Genomic DNA, 18,324 nt, shown 5'->3' with positions numbered 1-18,324 from the left:
CTCGACTTGCAGGATGCGTATTTCCACATCCCAATCCTGAAGTCGCACAGGAAGTATCTCTGTTTCACGGTTGGGTCGCAGCACTACCAGTTTGCGGTCCTTCCGTTTGGTCTTACTACTGCGCCTCGAGTCTTCACCAAGGTGATGGCGGTGGTGGCAGCTCATCTCAGGAGATCGGGGATACCTGTGTTTCCGTATCTAGACGACTGGCTGATCAAAGCTGAGTCGTCGGAGAAGGTGCTCCATCATCTGCAGGAGACAACTCAGTTGTTGTTCAGGTTGGGTTTTTCGATAAATGTACCCAAGTCTCACCTGGTGCCCTCCCAGCGCAACCTGTTCATAGGTGCCGTACTGGACTCTACTGTTTGTCGTGCATTCCCTCCTCCTCAAAGGATTCGCGACATACAGGAAATGATTCCTTTGTTTTACCCTGGAGCGGTCGTTCCAGTCCTGAAGGTCCTTCGCCTGCTCGGTCTGATGGCTTCTTGCATTCTCCTGGTCAACCATGCACGCTGGCACATGAGGGCACTCCAGTGGTGCCTAATCAGCCAGTGGTATCAGCACAACGGAGATCTCGGGGAGTCGGTGAAGATCTCCAGAGAAACTGCAGCGGATCTGTCTTGGTGGAGCGTGGAAGGCAACCTGTCGCAAGGGAAGCCTTTCCATCTACCTCCATCGGTGGCCACGGTGATTACGGATGCATCCACTCTAGGGTGGGGTGCTCATCTGGGGGATCTGGAGGTCAAGGGTCTTTGGTCTCCAGAGGAAAGGTTGCTTCACATCAACCTTCTAGAGTTGCGGGCGATACGTTTGGCGCTCAAGGCCTTCCTCCCTTCCCTTCGCGGTCAGTCGATCCAAGTCCTGACGGACAACACGACCGCGATGTGGTACATCAACAAGCAGGGAGGAGTGGGGTCGCAGTGTCTCTGCAGAGAGGCTCTGCGTCTCTGGTCCAGGACCACCAGATTTGCCTGATGGCAAATCATCTGGCCGGAGTTCTGAACGTACGTGCGGACAGTCTCAGCCGGCAGTTCTCTGCCGACCACGAGTGGAGGCTTCATCCGGAGGTGGTTCGTCACGTCTTTCGGACGTGGGGGACCCCTCGGGTGGACCTGTTTGCCACTCGCGAGAATGCTCACTGCCCGTCATTCTGCAGTCTCCAGTATCCGATGCAAGGAGCCTTGGGGGGCGCGTTTCAGTTGAGTTGGGGAAGTCAACTCCTTTACGCGTTTCCTCCCATACCCTTGATTCCTCGGGTTCTGAGGAAAATTCGCCAAGACCGGGCCCAAGTTATATTGGTCGCCCCGGATTGGCCAAGAAGGGTGTGGTATACAGATCTACTCCACCTCTCCTCTCACCCGCCGCTCCGTCTCCCTCTCAGGGCAGACCTCCTCTCTCAGATGGAGGGGCAGGTTCTACACCCCCACCTCCAGTCATTGCACCTTCATGCCTGGAGATTGAACGGGGCAACCTGATTTCCTATTCTCTCACACCTGATGTGGTGGATGTCATTTTGTCTGCTAGACGTGACTCCACTAAGACTGTCTATTCTTATAGATGGTCTAGGTTTGTTGTTTGGTGTGGTGAGAATGATATTGACCCGTTGAGAGCCCATTTATCAGATGTGCTCCGGTTTGCTCTCTCTTTCGCTCAACAGGGGCTGGCAGTTGCCACAGTTAAGGGCTATCTTTCGGCACTGTCAGCTTTTATTTGTTTGCCTGATCAGCCCTCTCTTTTTAAGTCACCTGTTGTCTTGAGATTTTTGAAGGGTCTTGTAAATAAGTTTCCTCCTACCCCTTTTATTGTACCTCAGTGGGACTTGAATTTTGTTCTGACTTTTCTGATGGGCTCTCCCTTTGAGCCTCTTCATAAATGTCCTTTGAGGCTTTTAACCTTTAAGGCAGTTTTCCTAGTTGCAATTACCTCGGCAAGGAGGGTGAGGGAGCTTCAAGCTCTTAGTTCCAAGCCCCCGTTCCTGACCATACATGCTGATCGGATGGTTCTAAGGACCAGGGCTGCTTTTCTTCCTAAGGTGGTGACTACTTTCCACCTTGGTCAATCCATTACCCTCCCTACCTTTTATCCTCCCCCACACCCTTCCAAGGAGGAGGAGAGGTTGCACCGTCTGGACCCTAAGAGGGCGGTGTCTTTTTATTTGGACAGAACTAGAGACTGTCGCTTGGACGATCAACTCTTCATTGGCTTTGCTGGCTGCAAGAAGGGAAGAGCGGTCCATAAAAGGACTTTATCAAGATGGATCGTTCTGTGCATAAAGATCTGCTACTCTTTGGCCGGTAAGGAGCCTCCGGAGGGTATTAGAGCTCATTCCGCTAGAGCTAAGTCATCTACCTCTGCTTTGGCTAGAGGTGTTCCTGTGGAGGACATTTGTAGGGCGGCAACCTGGTCTTCCCTCCATACTTTCGCAAAGCATTACTGCTTGGATACGGAAGTCAGGAGGGACGGCCACTTTGCGCGCTCTGTCCTTCAGGATTTCCTGGTTTAGAAGAGTGGACACCCTCCTCCGGGAGTGGGGACTGCTGTGGGACTCTATTCACAAGGTGAGGAATCCACACGGCAGATGTATCTATCAGAAGAACAAGTTACTTACCTTCGGTAACGCTTTTTCTGGTAGATACTATATCTGCCTGTGGATTCCTCACTGACCCACCCGCCTCCCCGTTGTCCACTCTTCTATGCCAGAGTTATTGTACTGTAATGTATATTTGTTTTGATGTCAAGGAAATGTTTCATTTGCTTCCTGCATTTGCTGTACACTGTGTGTTTTGCCTTGACTATTGTATACTGTGTATGCTTTGTATATATCTACTGTCATTGGTCCGTCCGTGTGCCTCGATGGCACGGAAAAAAGGCGGAACTGATGTCATCACGCCGGCGTGGGCCTGTTATAGGCGTCGGTGACGTCAGCGGAGTCGCGAGCGGAGCCGTGTCTCTGTGACGTCCTATCCACGTCGGCGCGAGGCTACGAAAAAAGAATTTCCGAATGTTGCTGGCGCAAGGGGGATATTCACAAGGTGAGGAATCCACAGGCAGATATAGTATCTACCAGAAAAAGCGTTACCGAAGGTAAGTAACTTGTTCTTTAGCAGGATTGTTGTCAATAATGGTTTTATTAGCAAACTATTCTGCCCTAGACTTCATGATCAATTTATGGTACGTTTTAATGGCTGATCTGTATTTGGTTTTTGGTGAGGAATTGTATGTTTTCCTCCAGAAACATTCTAGTGCCTTATAGGGCTTTTTGGCAGAGAAGGTGGTCTTCTTGAACCAAGGGGAAGCATACTTCCTCTTTACTGAGACCTGCTAGGGAGAAATAAAGACATGTAGGGCTGAGATGAGCTACGAATGTAGGGTGTTTGTTAGCTGCCTCTGCATTGGGGGCCAACTGGAGGCAGCTAGCCTGAATAAAATGACCAAATTTTTGCATGTCAAGCTTGTGTCAGGGATGTTTGAGGATCAGATCGGAGATCGAAGTGTGTGCTTGGTGAGGTAAGCGGATGGATAAGGAAATCCTGAAATGTTTGGTCCGGGCCATGGGTAGACGGCTCGTGGGCTGCAGAGAGCAGAGATTAGAAAAGACTAGGTCTAAGAGGTGGCCAGCAGAGTGTGTGGTGCTGGTTACTTATTGGGTTAGCTGCATAGCGGTCAGGTCGTCTATGAAATTGCTGATATCGCTGTCGTGAGTAGCATCAAGATGAAGATTGAGATGCAAAATAATATTCAAGTTGGCAAGGTTGATTGTCAGTGATGCCATAAAATTGGCCAGCACATGCCTGAAGGCTTTGGAGGGGCTTGGAGGACATTAAAAGTGACATTGCTAAAAAGGGAAATTTTGAAGAGAGCCCTTTCACTGTCTCAAATGGTGCATTGAGTCTGGCAGCAGCCAGTGTACCATTGTAGATCACAGCAGTGTTGCTTCCTCTACCGCTACTTCAGATAATAGCCAAAGGGAAGGGGGGCGAAGGCAGGTTTCTGTGTACTGTATACAGCGGTTGTTGTGACAGGTCTGTGGCTGGCTGCGGAACTCAGCAGATAAACCCCCTTCAGGCATAGTTATTTGTTGTTTTGGCGTTTTTCTCACTAACCCGGCAAGGTTTCGCACTGGGCACAGTTGGAGTACCTTTTTGCAGTAAACTTTAAATCTCAATTTGTTTTGCTATTTTTGAAAGTCTTACAACCATTATTTACTCCTCACCCTTGTCATACCACAGTGGAATCATAACTTAGTCTTCTGATTTCTGATGTGCATTCCATTTAAGCTGCTTCAAAACTGATCATTGTGGCTCCTCACTCTCAAGATAATGTTCCTTGTCACCATAACATCTGAATTTTAGCTGTGTGTGTCAACCTGCCACACACTACTTTTTTTTCTGGACAAGCTGCTTTTGTGGACATGGATAGCTTTCTTGACAAAAGTTGTGACATCAATCTAAGTCGGTCAAAACATCACATTACTTGCGCTTTGTACTCCACCTTACCCTACTAAGTAGGAGGAGAGACTCCATTGCTTGGACCCCAAAAGAGAGCTGAGCTTTTACATAGATCGTATCGAAAAACACTTTGTGATTGATCAGCTCTTTGTCGGGGTCGGTTGTTGGATGTTTCAACGCGTGTTATTACAACGCGTGCTGTTACATCGCATTCGTTACAACTACTGCGATGTTACCACGCTATGCCTTTACAACGCAAGTCTCTACATGGACTTGCGCTAGGTGGCGTGCTAACATTAGAAAAGTGTAATTTACTATTCCAACTCCAGTCCACTTATCAGTAGGGAAGGTGTTGGGATAGTAAACTACACTATTTTTAATGTTAGCACTCTATCTAGCCCAAGTCGATGTAAAGACTTGCGTTGTAATGGCATAGCGTGGTTACATCGCGGTCGTTGTAACGACCGCGATGTAACAGCATTGCGGTGTACTGACCGCGTTGTTAAGAATGTTTCTCGTCGGGGTCTTACCTCCTCCAACTGGATCTAGCACAGCATAAGGATGTTCTAAAAATTGTCTAAAAGCACCTCCGAAAAGACTTCATGCTCATTCTACCAGGGCCTAAGATGCTACCACTGCATTAGCATGCGCAGTCCCTATCCTAGACATTAGCCAGGTGGTATTTGTGCATCCCTCCATACTTTCAAGAAGCATTTGCAATGCAATAGGTCTCACATTAATTAAGTTTGAGCTATTGGCATTGCTAAATATTGCTACACCAATTGCAACAAAAGTCTATAAATTGTAGGCCAAAAAAGTGTATTTATTTTTGTAGTAATGGTGGCATGCTGCGTTTTACATGAACATGTTTAAAAGTAAAGTGAGCCATATTGCGATTGCTACAATAGTTCATTGTGGATGCGTTAACAATTGATGTGTGCACTGATGGCTGGTGGTGTGTGTGCCTGTAGAAATTGTGCACTGATGGCTGGTGGTGTGTGTGCCTGGTGGAAGTGTGTACTGCCGGCTGGTGGTGTATGTGCCTGATGGAAGTGTGCACTGCCCGCTGGTGGTGTGTGTGCCTGTAGAAATTGTGCACTGAGGGCTGGTGGTGTGTGTGCCTGGTGGAAGTGTGTACTGCCGGCTAGTGGTGTATGTGTGCCTGGTGGAAACGTGCACTGACAACTGGTGGTGTTTGTTCCTGGTGGAAGTGTATAATTATGGCTGGTGGTGTGTATGCCTGGTGAAAGCGTGCACTGACGGCTGGTGGAGTGTGCCTTTTAATACGTACACTGACAGCTAGTGGTGTGTGTGTGCTTGGTAAAAGCATGCACTGACGGCTGGTGGTGTGTGCCTGGTGGAAGCGTGCACTGACTGGTGGTGCTGGCTGGTGGTGTGTGTGTCTGGTGAAAGCGGCACTAATAGCTAGTGATGTGTGTGCCTGGTGGAAGTGTGCACTATTGCATGGTGGTGTGTGTCTGTTGAAATCGTGCACTGATGGCTGGTGGTGTGTATGCCTGGTGGAAGTGTGAACTGACGGCTGGTGGTGTGTACCTAGTGATAGTGTTCACTGATGGCTAGTGGTGTGTGTGCCTGGTGAAAGAGTGCACTGAGGGCTAGTGGTGTGTGTGCCTGCTGTAAGCATTGCACTGATGGCTGGTGGCGTGTGTGGCTGGTGGAAGCGTGCAATTATGGCTAGTGGTGTGTATGCCTGGTGAAAGCGTGCACTGACGGCTGGTAGTGTGTGCCAGGTGGAAGAATGCACTGACGGCTAGTGGTGTGTGTGTGTGCATGGTGGAAACGTGCACTGCCTGTGGTGATGGCTGGTGGTGTGTGTGTCTGGTGGAAGGGTGCACTAATGGCTAGTGGTGTGTGTGCCTGGTGGAAGCGTGCACTAATGGCTGGTGATGTGTGTGCCTGTTGGAATCGTGCACTGATGTCTGGTGGTGTGTATGCCTGGTGGAAGTGTGCACTGACGGTTGATGGTGTGTGTCTAGTGAAAGTGTGCACTGATGGCTAGTGGTGTGTGTGCCTGGTGGAAGCGTGCACTGACAGCTGTTGGTGTGTATCAACAACAGGGGGGAACCAAGAGCGGACAATATTTAAAGGGGTCCAGTGTACATGTCCGGAAGACTAGTAACACAAGAAGGGTACAAAGTTCCCCAAGGCGAGGAAAGAGGAGAAGTGTGTGTAGAGAGCGTAGAAGAAGAGGAAAAAGGGAGGGGAATTCCCTTCGTGGAACTGAAACCCTCACACACCTAGCAAGCTAGATGTCATGCTTCATCATATGGGTTCTGCTCCTCGTCAGACTGGCGTGCAATGTCTGACGGGCACCCGTGAAGGGGCTCTTTATCGGAGATCTTTTGTTCTAGCCATATGGTGCATGCGAGTAAGAGGGCAAGTGAAAGTGTAGTCGTGGGAAAGTGGTGAGTTAAAAAAGGTGGGTCAGTCCACAATGAGCTTTATTGGGGTGGCTGACGCCCTTGATTAAAACAGTGGGAGGGGAGATATGTGCTGAGAAGGTACAGAGCAAGATACCTACAACCCTCTGGTCAGGTCAGCATGTTTCTTGCCAAAATGGCAATTCTTCAGGACCTAGGTGTTCAGTTCTACACAGTGAAAAGCTAAAGAAAAAAGTGTGTTTACAACCTTATTCCATGTGGTCGTAATAGAACTCTGTCCTGACCAGACGGTGGGGGTAGGTGTTATCGGCTCTGACCGCACGCAGACCGGGTACCTGACCAATGCGTGCAGGTCCCACTGGAGCAGACTGCGGGGCACCTTAGGATTTTACTTAGGGCCGCTTCAAATTGGCAGGACCTGTTGGCCTGCTCTATTACGACCACATGGAATAAGGTTGTAAGCACCCTTTTTTCTTTATGCACCACTTTCCCACGACTACACTTTCACTTGCCCTCTTACTCGCATGCACCATATGGCTGGAACAAAAGATCTCCGATAAAGAGCTTCTTCACGGGTGCCCGTCAGACATTGCAGCGCCAGTCTGACGAGGAGCAGAACCCATATGATGAAGCATGACATCTAGCTTGCTAGGTGTGTGAGGGTTTTAGTTGCAATAAGGGAATTTCCCTCCCTTTTTCCTCTTCTTCTACGCTCTCTACACACACTTCTCCTCTTCACTCGCCTTGGGGAACTTTGTACCCTTCTTGTGTTACTAGCTGTTGGTGTGTGCCTGGTGAAAGAGTGCACTGAGGGCTAGTGGTGTGTGTGCCTGCTGTAAGCATTGCACTGATGGCTGGTGGTGTGTATGCCTGGTGAAATGTCTGGTGAAAGTGTGCAATTATGGCTGGTGGTGTTTATGTCTGGTGAAAGCGTGCACTGACTGCTGTAGGAGTGTGCCTGTTAAAAATGTGCACTGACAGCTGGTGGTGTGTATGCCTGGTGAAAGTGTGCACTGACGGCTGGCGGTGTGTGCCAAAGATAAAGTGTGAAAGTGTGCAACAAAAATAAAGAGTGCAAATTAAAGGAAAGAGGCTATTTCTGAGAGTGTTTAACATTATAAATAAAAGATGTACATATAAAAAAGTGTAGTGTGAGACAAAGAGACCAAGAAGGAGAAAGGGAGTAAAATCATGATTTTTGCCAGTAAATTTAAGGTGTGAGAGCAATTTTAATGTGCATTCAAAGTACATAATGGAAAGTTATACAAGTACTGCGAAAATTCGAGAGAAAAAAGAGAGAAAAGAGACAATCATTTAGTGTAGTGTGTAAACTGTAAATTTTATACAAATGTAGTGTAAACAAAACAATACAAAAACTCCTTTACGCTGTGTGTGACGAACAAAGTATTTTAGAAAAAATATATATACTTACATCGACTTAAACCGCCAACATAATGCTAATAGGGTGAAATACTGAGATGAGCCCACCAAAGTGACTTTCCAATTTTACCCCACAAACATTACTGTTTAGGGTAGTATTTATTAATAATTTTATTTAAAGTACAACCTTTTGTAGGTTTGGAGTTGAGCGTAAAATGACTCGGTTCCCAGGGAAAATAATAATTTAAAAAAAAATACTTTTGTGTGTTTGAAGTTAAGCATAAAATGACTCTGCCCCCAGGGGAAACAACACTTGAGGAGAATGTCATTGTGTGGCTTGGCCTCTCCTGGCCCCTCGGGCATGTTTACTGCTATCACATGCAAATGCAAAGCCATTAATCAAGCAGGTTGGCTCTGTCTGTCTTCAGGCCCAGTGGCGCCTCTTGTCTGTTTCCTGCGTAGCAGAAGAGCTGGTGGAGAAGGGAGAGGTGAATGCGAAGAGCAAAGGAGCCTCAATACTAACAATTGTGCCTAATGAAAACAAACTATGCAGAGAAGGCCTGGGGGGAAAGGGAAAAGGGAGTGCGAGCAGAGCCGCATAAGTAACCGCAAGTTTTAATAATAAAAAGTATACAAGCAAATGCAACTGACGAAAACAGGGCGAGGGGGAGAAAGGAGGGGTGATTGAAAGCAAAGGTTACGAGAAGGGCTGGAGATAAAGGGAGGGGGGAATGTCAGCAGCAGGGGGGAGTGCAAACAGAGGAGCCTCATTATAGCTGACAACAAAGGAGGGAGTATGAGAAGCTGCTGTGCTCATGCACGACTTCGGCGGGCACGCAAGCTTTAGGCCAGCTAAACCATGTAGGTTGCAATTTAAAAATTCAATTACTAAATGTCTCTCCGACAGCGCATGCGCTGGCTCAAGCGAGACCTAAAAAGCACTATTGTCAGGATAGTCCGGTTTGCCAAAGGGGCATTTTACCTGCTCAGTCCTGCAGGACTTTCTGGTCTGAGTTCATCCACAGATCCACCTCCAAATATGTATTACTTTGGTATCTATTCAAAAGGTGAGGAACCAGCAACAAGAAGCCTCTATCTCAAGGACAAATTACTTGCCTTCGGTAACTTTCTTTCTGGTAGAGATTCTATCTAGGCGCAGATTCCTCAGCGACCATCGCATCCTCCCATTCTGTGGTTGGCCTCTATCCATTAATAAGACCCGTAGGCTAGGAACCTGCACAATGGTCACATCTATTTGCTTGTGGAGCTCTCCGTCTGGGGACAGTCTTAATACTAACTTGAATTACTGTTCATTAGTAGCATCTATATAGGCTCTGCACGTCATTCCCGGAGAGGAATGACATTAAAATGGAACTGCAACAACACCACCTACTGGTGTGAAGAGGTACTGCTTAAAAAGTTTCCAGACATAGTCTGACGCTTGGGGTATATTCAAGCAGTGAGAAATCTGCTGCTAGATAGAATCTCTACCAGAGAATAAAGCGCATCAAACTCTCTCCACCGGCAACATGACTCAGCTGAGTCTTTTGCACATTTCTAGAAGTGCAGATTTGCATACTTTTTAAACGTGGAGGATGTTTTATTAAGCCTAGAGAATTCACAGAAGAGGGTGAATGAATGCTGGGTTGGTGCCTCATGGGGGGTGGTGATAATGCTGTATGGGTAACACTTTTGTGAGTTATGCTGGTGCAAAGAAGGGAAAAACAGTAATTATGCAGAAAATTGTTGATGTCTTATCTGTTTATTACGTTGTGCTACGCGATAGCGTAAATCTAATCCCAAGGGAACATCATGGCTTAGCGCTTTATCTTTTAGGAAATCAACAAATCAATGACTCTCAGACCCTTCACCTCTTAAGATTGCTACTATGTTGGCATTTGGAGATGAGTATTTTGTGTGAATGGGGTATCATGTATAAAAAAAAACGGGTGCCCCTAGATAACACTTATATTGAGGACAGGATAACCTCCTAGAGTAATCACTGATGGGTCAATTTCGATTCTGATGCTTTTAGATATGCTTGTATTGATGGAGGGCCTCCACTAGCAAGGTCCTCAGGAGTAAATTGCTTCAGAAATGTCCATATCCAGCCTACTGGCTGGTAGTGCTTGCATATATGTAATCTTTGTGAAGATACTATCTGACAGGAAAGGTATTACTGATGGTACAAGCCTTGTGCTCCTTAAGGTTTTTTTCCTTTATAAATTATTTTCAGATAACCTACTCTATTTTTGCTTTTTTCTAGATATATTATTATCATAATGTGAAATGCCGAGAGGAGATGTTTGACAAAGATATACTGATGCTCCAGGTAAAATTATTCATTACATTCATGTCTGTGTATATTTTTTCTTTAAAAACTATTTACCTTCAGTTGGTGCATCAAAGACAAATTCATGTAGATACATTACTGTTCATAGTATCTAAAAATAAGATATATGAATGTTGTCATTTGCTTGAATAAAGCGATTTCAGACTGCTTCTACCCTCGTATTGTTGGATTTATTTTACCCAATAAGTCTCTGATATATTCATTGCATCATTTTCAGTAGCACCAAGCACATCCCTTTCAGTAAACAGTAATACATCTAACCTGCTACTAACAAATAAAAATGGAGAAGGTACAACAGGCAGTGGTTTGAATTATGAGCAGCACCGCTCATGGTAGCTACTGTGGAAAGGAAAACAAAGTCTATCGCTGAGTTCAATCCACACAGGGCATCTGTTTGAGGACAAATGTTGTAGCAGTGTGACATATAGAAGCCAAGTTTACTTTTTTCTGCAAGGAGGGGACTTGTTCCTAAGGTTACTCCCAGATAAGATGATGTCACAATATCCTCTGCTTGCATAGCACCATAGCTCTGTTTTTGAGCCAATACAGGCAAAGTATGTTGCCATCTGTTATGCTGTGTGTATTTTATTTATGAGTATTGCTTTAAGGCTTGTGTTGGAGCGAGCCTTTGCAATGCATGTTGTATCGCTGAAGTTCTAAGGTGACAGAGTCAGTTAGAGCCTGGCTGTGTATATGTAAGGTTGTGCTTCCTGGCGCTACCTGTTCTTATATTGATATTCCTTATGTACAATAAAGAGCTTAAGGAATCAGACTACTCTCCGTACTTTACAATTGGCGACGAGGGAAACGGAAGGAAAGAAGACTTTATTCATTTTTTTAATTGTTTTCACGTCGTGGTGAAACTGCGCACATTTGAGGAGGAAAACGATATATATGGGAGCATGCTGGCAACAAAATCGACGAAAGAATAATGCCTGTGTGATTCTACATTTCTGCACAGAAGCTGTGAGGTCGAGCAACATCCTCTGCAAGGTAGGAGGAAAGGATCTCATTTACCTTGTAACTTTCAGTTGAGAAGCACCTGCCTGCATCCTTTGAGCAGCTGGAAAGTTCCTAGCGCGATCTCCTTACCGGCATTGGAACGTCCTTTGTTCTTTCCCCTTCAACGCTCTGACGTCAATCTCTCCGCTATGAAGAGTTTGCGGGATGACGAGAGGGCGCAAGGTCACGCACCGGGATCCTGCGTGGCAGCCATTTTTCGTGGATTATTTTGAGATTGTCAGTTTCACACGTCGAAGTGCACAAATTTAACAGCGTAAAGGACGAACAGTTGGTATATAAAAAAAGCGGTTCATAAGCGGTTCATAAGAAGAACAGGTGAGACTGTCGGGGCACTATTTTAAGTGGATTGTATTCGTATATAAAAAAAAAAATTTACATCTATTTGTGTTGTCATTGGGCACATTTACAAGTGTATTATTGCACATTTACAAGTGGAATACAATTTATGGAAACTGGTGATCAGCTAGAGAACATATCTAAGGAAGAAATGGCCCAACAAAGTTTTATAATCAGCCCTCCACAACCTTTCTGGGCTACGGGATTTCAGCCAGAAATGAAATGGGTAGAATGGAAGGAATATTTCACTAATTATATTTGTGCTATCGATGAAAATGGAAAAATGAAGCCAGAACAGAAAAAAAGGATACTTTTACATTCCTTGGGACCAAAAGGGTTAAAAACGCATTCACGCATGCAAAAAGTGGTCAATACAGATTTGAGTGAATTCGATAATGCCATAGGAGACATGGACAGATATTTCGCACCAAAAGTTTGTATTGGTGTAGTGAGACATACATTTTTTCAGAGAAAACAAAAGAAAGAAGAATTAGTTGATGAATGGTTGGATGACTTAAAAAAGCTAGCAATCGATTGCAAATTCGGAAATCTGCATGATGACCTTATTCGGGACCAGCTAGTTATGCACAATGATAACTCACCAATACAGGACCGTCTTTGGGGAAATGGTGACGCACCCTTGGATGATGTACTTGCTATAATGAGGAAGTCGGAAATGTCCGGGAGATGTGCCGTTGTAGTCAAAGGCACAGTAAAGGAATCAGATAAAGCGTCATCAGCAGTTTTCAAAATACAAGGGGCAGCGAAAAACCAAACTAGACAGTTTCAAAGCAAGGGTCCTAATCAACCTTTCAGAAATCAAGGAAGAGAAAAGAATTTAGAAGAGAGAAGGTGTTATTGTTGCGACAGCAAAGAACACATGGCTTACAGCAAGATGTGCCCAGCTCTAAGGAAAAAATGTGGCGTGTGTGGATTAAGGGACATTTTAGCAAGATGTGTCGCAAGCGTAGTAATGTTAAATGTATTTGGAGCGAAGATTTGAGTGCAAATGAAAGTGGTGAGGATGATGAGAGTTGCGTGAAAAATGTGAGGGGGAATTATATGCTCAATATCACCAACGAGGCAATGGAAGGTAAACCAATTTGTGAAGTATCCTTAGGAGGTATAAAAGTGAACGTATATGCAGATTCTGGATCTCCATACACTATCATTAATGAAGAGATATGGAAGAAGAAATTTACGCACAAAATAGGGGATACATTGAACGTCTCTGATGTTAACCCTGTGAGTTACACGGGGGAGAAAATAGGTTTGCTAGGTTTATTAGATGGCTTACTTTTCTTTTTAAGGGGAGGTTGACAAGAGGGAAGTTATACATAGCCAAAACGGGACCATCTGTCTTAGGGTGGCATGACCAGAAAAACCTACATATCATTTTAGACCCAAACAGCAAAGAGAAGGTGCTGGTCTTAGATGAGTGTAGCAAGATAGAGGATATCTTGAAAAGTAAATTCACTAATGTAGTGGGAGAAAAGTTGGGGAAGCTAAGAGGTTTTGAGCATAGGATCATGCTCAAAAGTGATGTGCTACCTAAAGTACTTAAGGTCAGACCTATTCCATTGTTGATAAGGGATGAGGTAAAGAAAGAAATACAAGGCTTTTTAGCTAAAGGTGTTATTGAAGAGGTAGACTCATTAGAGTGGATTAGTCCAGCTGTAGTGGCGAGGAAGTCCAATGGAAAAATTTGTTTGTGTATAGATTTAAGCCATATTAATAAAAATATTGTCATTGAAAGGTTCCTGCTACCAAAGATTAATGAGATGGTCTCTTCTTTAACCCCTTTAGTGCTAAGGAATTATTGCTGTTTTACTATCATTTCCATTGAAATGAATGGGCAGTGCATGACGAGTTACCCTTGTCATTAGCATCCAAGTGGTTAAGAGGAGAAACTTGATTCTCCACAATAGACCTTTCTGCCGCCTATCACCAGGTGGTTCTGGAGCCGGAGTCGAGGCATTTAACGGCTTTTATCACGCCGTTCGGTTGTTATCAATTCAGGAGAATGCCCTTTGGGCTTGCATCAGCCGCAGCTGTTTTTCAGCGGTTGATGCACAAATTGTTTGGAGATATGGAAGGGATATGTTTCTTTCAAGATGATGTTTTAATTGCAGGCACCAACAAAGAAGATCATGATTCAAAACTGTGGAAAGTGTTTGAAACACTGAATTCAGCAGGGTTAACTGTGGAGTTATCTAAATGTAAATTTGTAGAAAGAAGTGTCTCTTATTTAGGACATGTCATTAGTGAGTAAGGTGTCGGGCCAAAAGTGTCACTGGTGGAAGGCATTGTTTCATCGCCGGCACCAGAATCTAAAGAAGAGATAAAGTCTTTCTTAGGAATGGCAGAATACTGCGCTAAATTCATAGAAGATTTTGCTTCAAAGGTATATAATATTAGATCATTACTGAAGAAGAATATGAAGTTAGAGTGGACGAAGGAGTGTGAAAGGGAGTTTGCTGAAATCAAATGGGAAGTACAAAAAGTAAATGCTTTGTCAAGTTTTGACCCCAATTTGGATTGCCTTTTAACAACAGACGCAAGTGATAAAGGGTTGGGCGCGGTACTATCGCAGGTTGGAGATGATGGAAAAGAAAGAATTATTTTGTTAGCGTCCAGAGCCTTGTCACCTGCGGAAAGCAGATACCCTATAATAGAAAGGGAGGCTTTAGCTTGCGCGTGGGCGTTAGAGCATTTTCGTGCATTTGTGTGGGGGAAAATGGTAAACATCAGGACGGATCATAAACCATTAGTCCACATTTTGTCTACAGATGGAACTGCAACAGCATCAGCTAGATTAGCGAGGATTTCAATGCGAATTAAGGAATACATATACAGAATTAGTTATGTACCAGGGAAAGACAATGTAGTGGCGGACTGTTTGTCTAGACTGCCTGCACCTTTAGAGTAATGTGTTAATGACCCATGGGGGAACTTCATTGTGGCTTTGATACAGGATTCTGGGGTTCCTGCCATCAGCAGAGAAGAATGGTCTAAGGAACATGATAAGGATAAAGAGTTGGTGGAGGTTTCAAAATTTATTTGTAAAGGATGGCCTAAAGAAAGACTTATGACAAGCAATTTGAAACCGTTTTGGGAAGTACAGTATATTTATATTTACAAATAAAATAGGATGCTGACTTGGTCCAAATATCAGACATTGTAGAAGTTGAGTAATGATTAGGAAGTTATCAAGCTGTCTGATTTCAATTCACTACTCCATAACTAATCTTCAACTTTTTGATTGGGTTAAATCTTTCTTTATGTTTCATAACCAATTTTATTGGGTTTACACTCAAAAACATTGCCACACAGGTTGAGGAGTACTTGTAGGATGAGGAAGTAAGTACACACACAAACTTGAACAAGAAACCTGCACAGTTGATCCCACCCATCCCCACAAACACCAGGCGACAATTCAAATGTCCCATAATCCAACCTCACTCATGAGTAGCATTACCGTGTTCACTGGCCCCATACCGCCAAATTTCTGCCACAAGTGATGAGCTTACTGTGCTTATGGTTGCCAAAACAATCCCCCTGTAATCAGCCCATTTTTGCCAGATTTTGGGAGGCTTCTGAACACATCTCCTGGCCTGGTACACCGCAACCTCTAGCCCCATACAACGATCCAACCCCTTCTTCCACACTGCAAGAGACTAATCGAGTATTCCACCTTCCACTCCCTGGCGAAGCCCCTTTTCGCTAGTGTTAAAACCAGAAATCTGATTAAACGTTTGTATTTGTTCCTCCAATGCATCTGTAGTATGAAGGAGAATCAGTTTTGGGTCCAAAGGGATTATCCAAGAGAAGATCTTCCCCAGGCAGGATGTCACATAGCGCCGGAAGTTGTTCAAAGAAATGCAACTCCACACATACTGAAGGAATGTACCCCCCTCCACCCTGCAACGGAGGCATGTCTGGGAGCCAGTCAGTCCCATACAATACAAACAATGCCTAATGTAGTAGGCGTTGTGAAGGGATTTCAGCGGAATCAGTTAGATGTGGGCCGAAATTGATGCCTCACAAGGCCCCCAAAGCCTCTGTCCTATCGTCATTGTTTAGTGCACCAATGGTTGCCTCCCATGTCGCTCTGAGGGTGGATAATGTGTTTGACATATTTGTGACTAGTGTCTGGTTGACTGGCTATTTTGTGGGGCACCAGGTCCCCCAGGAGGCGCTTACCCTCCAGTGGTTAAATTCTGGAAGGTCCGTGAGGTCTTTAAGATTGGAATTGAGAGCGTGGCAGAACTGCAGGTACCGGTGGAATTGGCTGTGATGCAGTTCGTAATCAATTTGCTGCTCTTGAAACAATTTCAGCACTATACCTCGAATCACATCCCCCAGTTTGGAGATCCCAATCATGTTCCAATCTTAAAAGCCCTCCATTTGGACAAATTGCTTTAGCACGCCACAATGGCATTCATTCCGTCAGTTTTCCCCACCAGCCCATCTGCCTCACAGAACTCCTCCACACATTAAAACACGACCTTCCTACCCGCCGGAAGAGATTGACCTCCCCCTTCAACCCCCGCCATACAGGTAGTCCAGTATGGGGGATGAGGGGGGTGGAGGGTGTTGCCCATTTCCTGCCTCTCAACTGCATATGCTGGGTCACTTTGTTGGCTATACCACTAGTTGTTTAGAATAAAGAGGTGGGACACAAAGTTGTAGGAGAATATTTTGGCTGCTGCGATGCCATCACAATACGTGCATTGAAAACAGGTTCCGAGGAAAGCACCGTCCCCTTCGATTAAATCCTTTCTGGAGAACAGAGGACAGTCTGTCTTGCTTGCTTCATTCTCCTCCAGCTCCAAGTACCCCATGTTAGAGTGCCGCAGGGCTCCCCCTTAGTCCTACTCTTTTTAATCTGTATCTGACTCTGCTTGCTACTTTAGTGGCTTAGTTTGGCTCTACGTTGATCTCGTACACTGAAGATACTCAGCTTCCCTACTCCTTTGGGGAGGTTGTTGGATGTGGACTCTGGCTCTCAAGTCTCACCTTTCAGCTGACTGGTAGCTTAACTGTTAGCCTGGTAGAGTGCCGTCCCCATCCTCTTTCGGTGGTGTTCAGGAATCTTGGGGTAAGACTTCACAGTCTTCTGTCCTTTCAACAGCAGGTGTCTGCTGTGGTTGGAACCTGTTTGGGATTACTTTGCTCTATATAGAAATGTGTGATGCTTTTACCTTTGCCCTCCAGGAGTATGGGTAGTCTATGCCCTTAATACTTCCAGTGTGGACTATACTGATGTGCTGTATTTGGGCCTTCTGGTTTATGTGATCAAGAGACCGCAGGTTGTATAGAATGCTGCCGCCTGCTTTTTTGTCAGGCTATCTTATCGTACATTCATCTCCCCTAGTAGAGCTACTTCCACTGATCTCCTGTAAAGAAGTGCTTTGTCTAAAAATCTTTGTTACTGGCCCAGAAAGCCTTTTTTCTTGACTGTCCGACAATATTTGGAATCTAGAGTGCAACATTACGTCGCTGCAAGAACTCTGGACAGGCTTCCTTTGCTGTGGTGCCGAAGGTGAGGCAGATTAGAAGGGCTCCTTCTCTCATCTTGTTGCTTATGCCTGGAATGTGAATGTAAATGTAAATGTATTTGAGCTTATATAGCGCACAGCTACCCGCAGTGGGTTTCCCGGCGCTTGCTTAGGGAACCCGTCCTGGTATTCCCCTGTGAGATAACTCCGGCAGGGTATCCACAAGGTGAAAGCCAGGCATCCCTCCGCGAGGGGCCGTTGTGGAGATTAAGCAAGCTATTGCCCAGAGTCGCAGAGTGTGAACCCGTGAGTCGAGAAGGCACCGGAGCGAGAATTATCGAGTCCGTGGAATTTTTAGCCCAAGACCCGCCGAGGCGGGGAATTGAACCCTGGTCCAGGGCCGATTTCAGCTTCCGGGTCTGCCGCCTCTAACCCCTGAGCCACACTTCTCCATAAGCTTCCATCTGAGCTTGGATCGTTATCGTCAGTCTTCTGTCAAGTAAAGGCTTAACACCTGTCTATTTACGCGGCATAATTATGTTTTTTCTGTACTATTAGTCTTCTAAACCGGGACACTCCTAGGAGCAGCTGTGGGCCTCAAAAGACTTGTCATTCATTCATGCTAAGTGTCCCACTTGTCTGATGAGCTGGCAGAGTGAAACCTTGGTCTTTCCAGAGAACTCCACAGTTCCTTTTAGGTCTCGCGTGGCGTACTGCGCACATGCGCAGTCGAGCTTGCGAGATTTTATGTTTTTTTTTTTTTTTTTTTTTTTTTTTTTAAATTTGTTTTTATTGTTGCATCAGTTAAACATACTCAGCAGTTCAGTCATTGAGAGGTGCGGTGTCAACATTCCGCCACAGTCTCTCAGGATCGCAACATT

At 45.3% G+C, this 18,324-nt stretch overlaps 1 protein-coding gene across 3 annotated transcripts in view; it reads left to right on the top strand.

Annotated features, from left to right (window-relative positions):
• UBR2 (ubiquitin protein ligase E3 component n-recognin 2) overlaps positions 1-18,324 on the top strand; it is a 1,804,160-nt gene that overhangs the window by 597,038 nt on the left and 1,188,798 nt on the right. For all 3 annotated transcript variants that reach the window (XM_086927821.1, XM_086927820.1, XM_086927822.1), the window contains one exon: positions 10,497-10,562. In XM_086927821.1, coding sequence (XP_086783947.1) covers positions 10,497-10,562 — 66 coding nt within the window. The remainder of the gene's footprint in view (positions 1-10,496; positions 10,563-18,324) is intronic.

This window comes from Lissotriton vulgaris, chromosome 6, assembly GCF_964263255.1.
Source record: "Lissotriton vulgaris chromosome 6, aLisVul1.2, whole genome shotgun sequence".
Classification (NCBI taxonomy): domain Eukaryota; kingdom Metazoa; phylum Chordata; class Amphibia; order Caudata; family Salamandridae; genus Lissotriton; species Lissotriton vulgaris.
The sequence above is the reverse complement of the archived record's forward strand: the minus strand, read 5'-3'. Positions and strand labels throughout refer to the sequence as shown.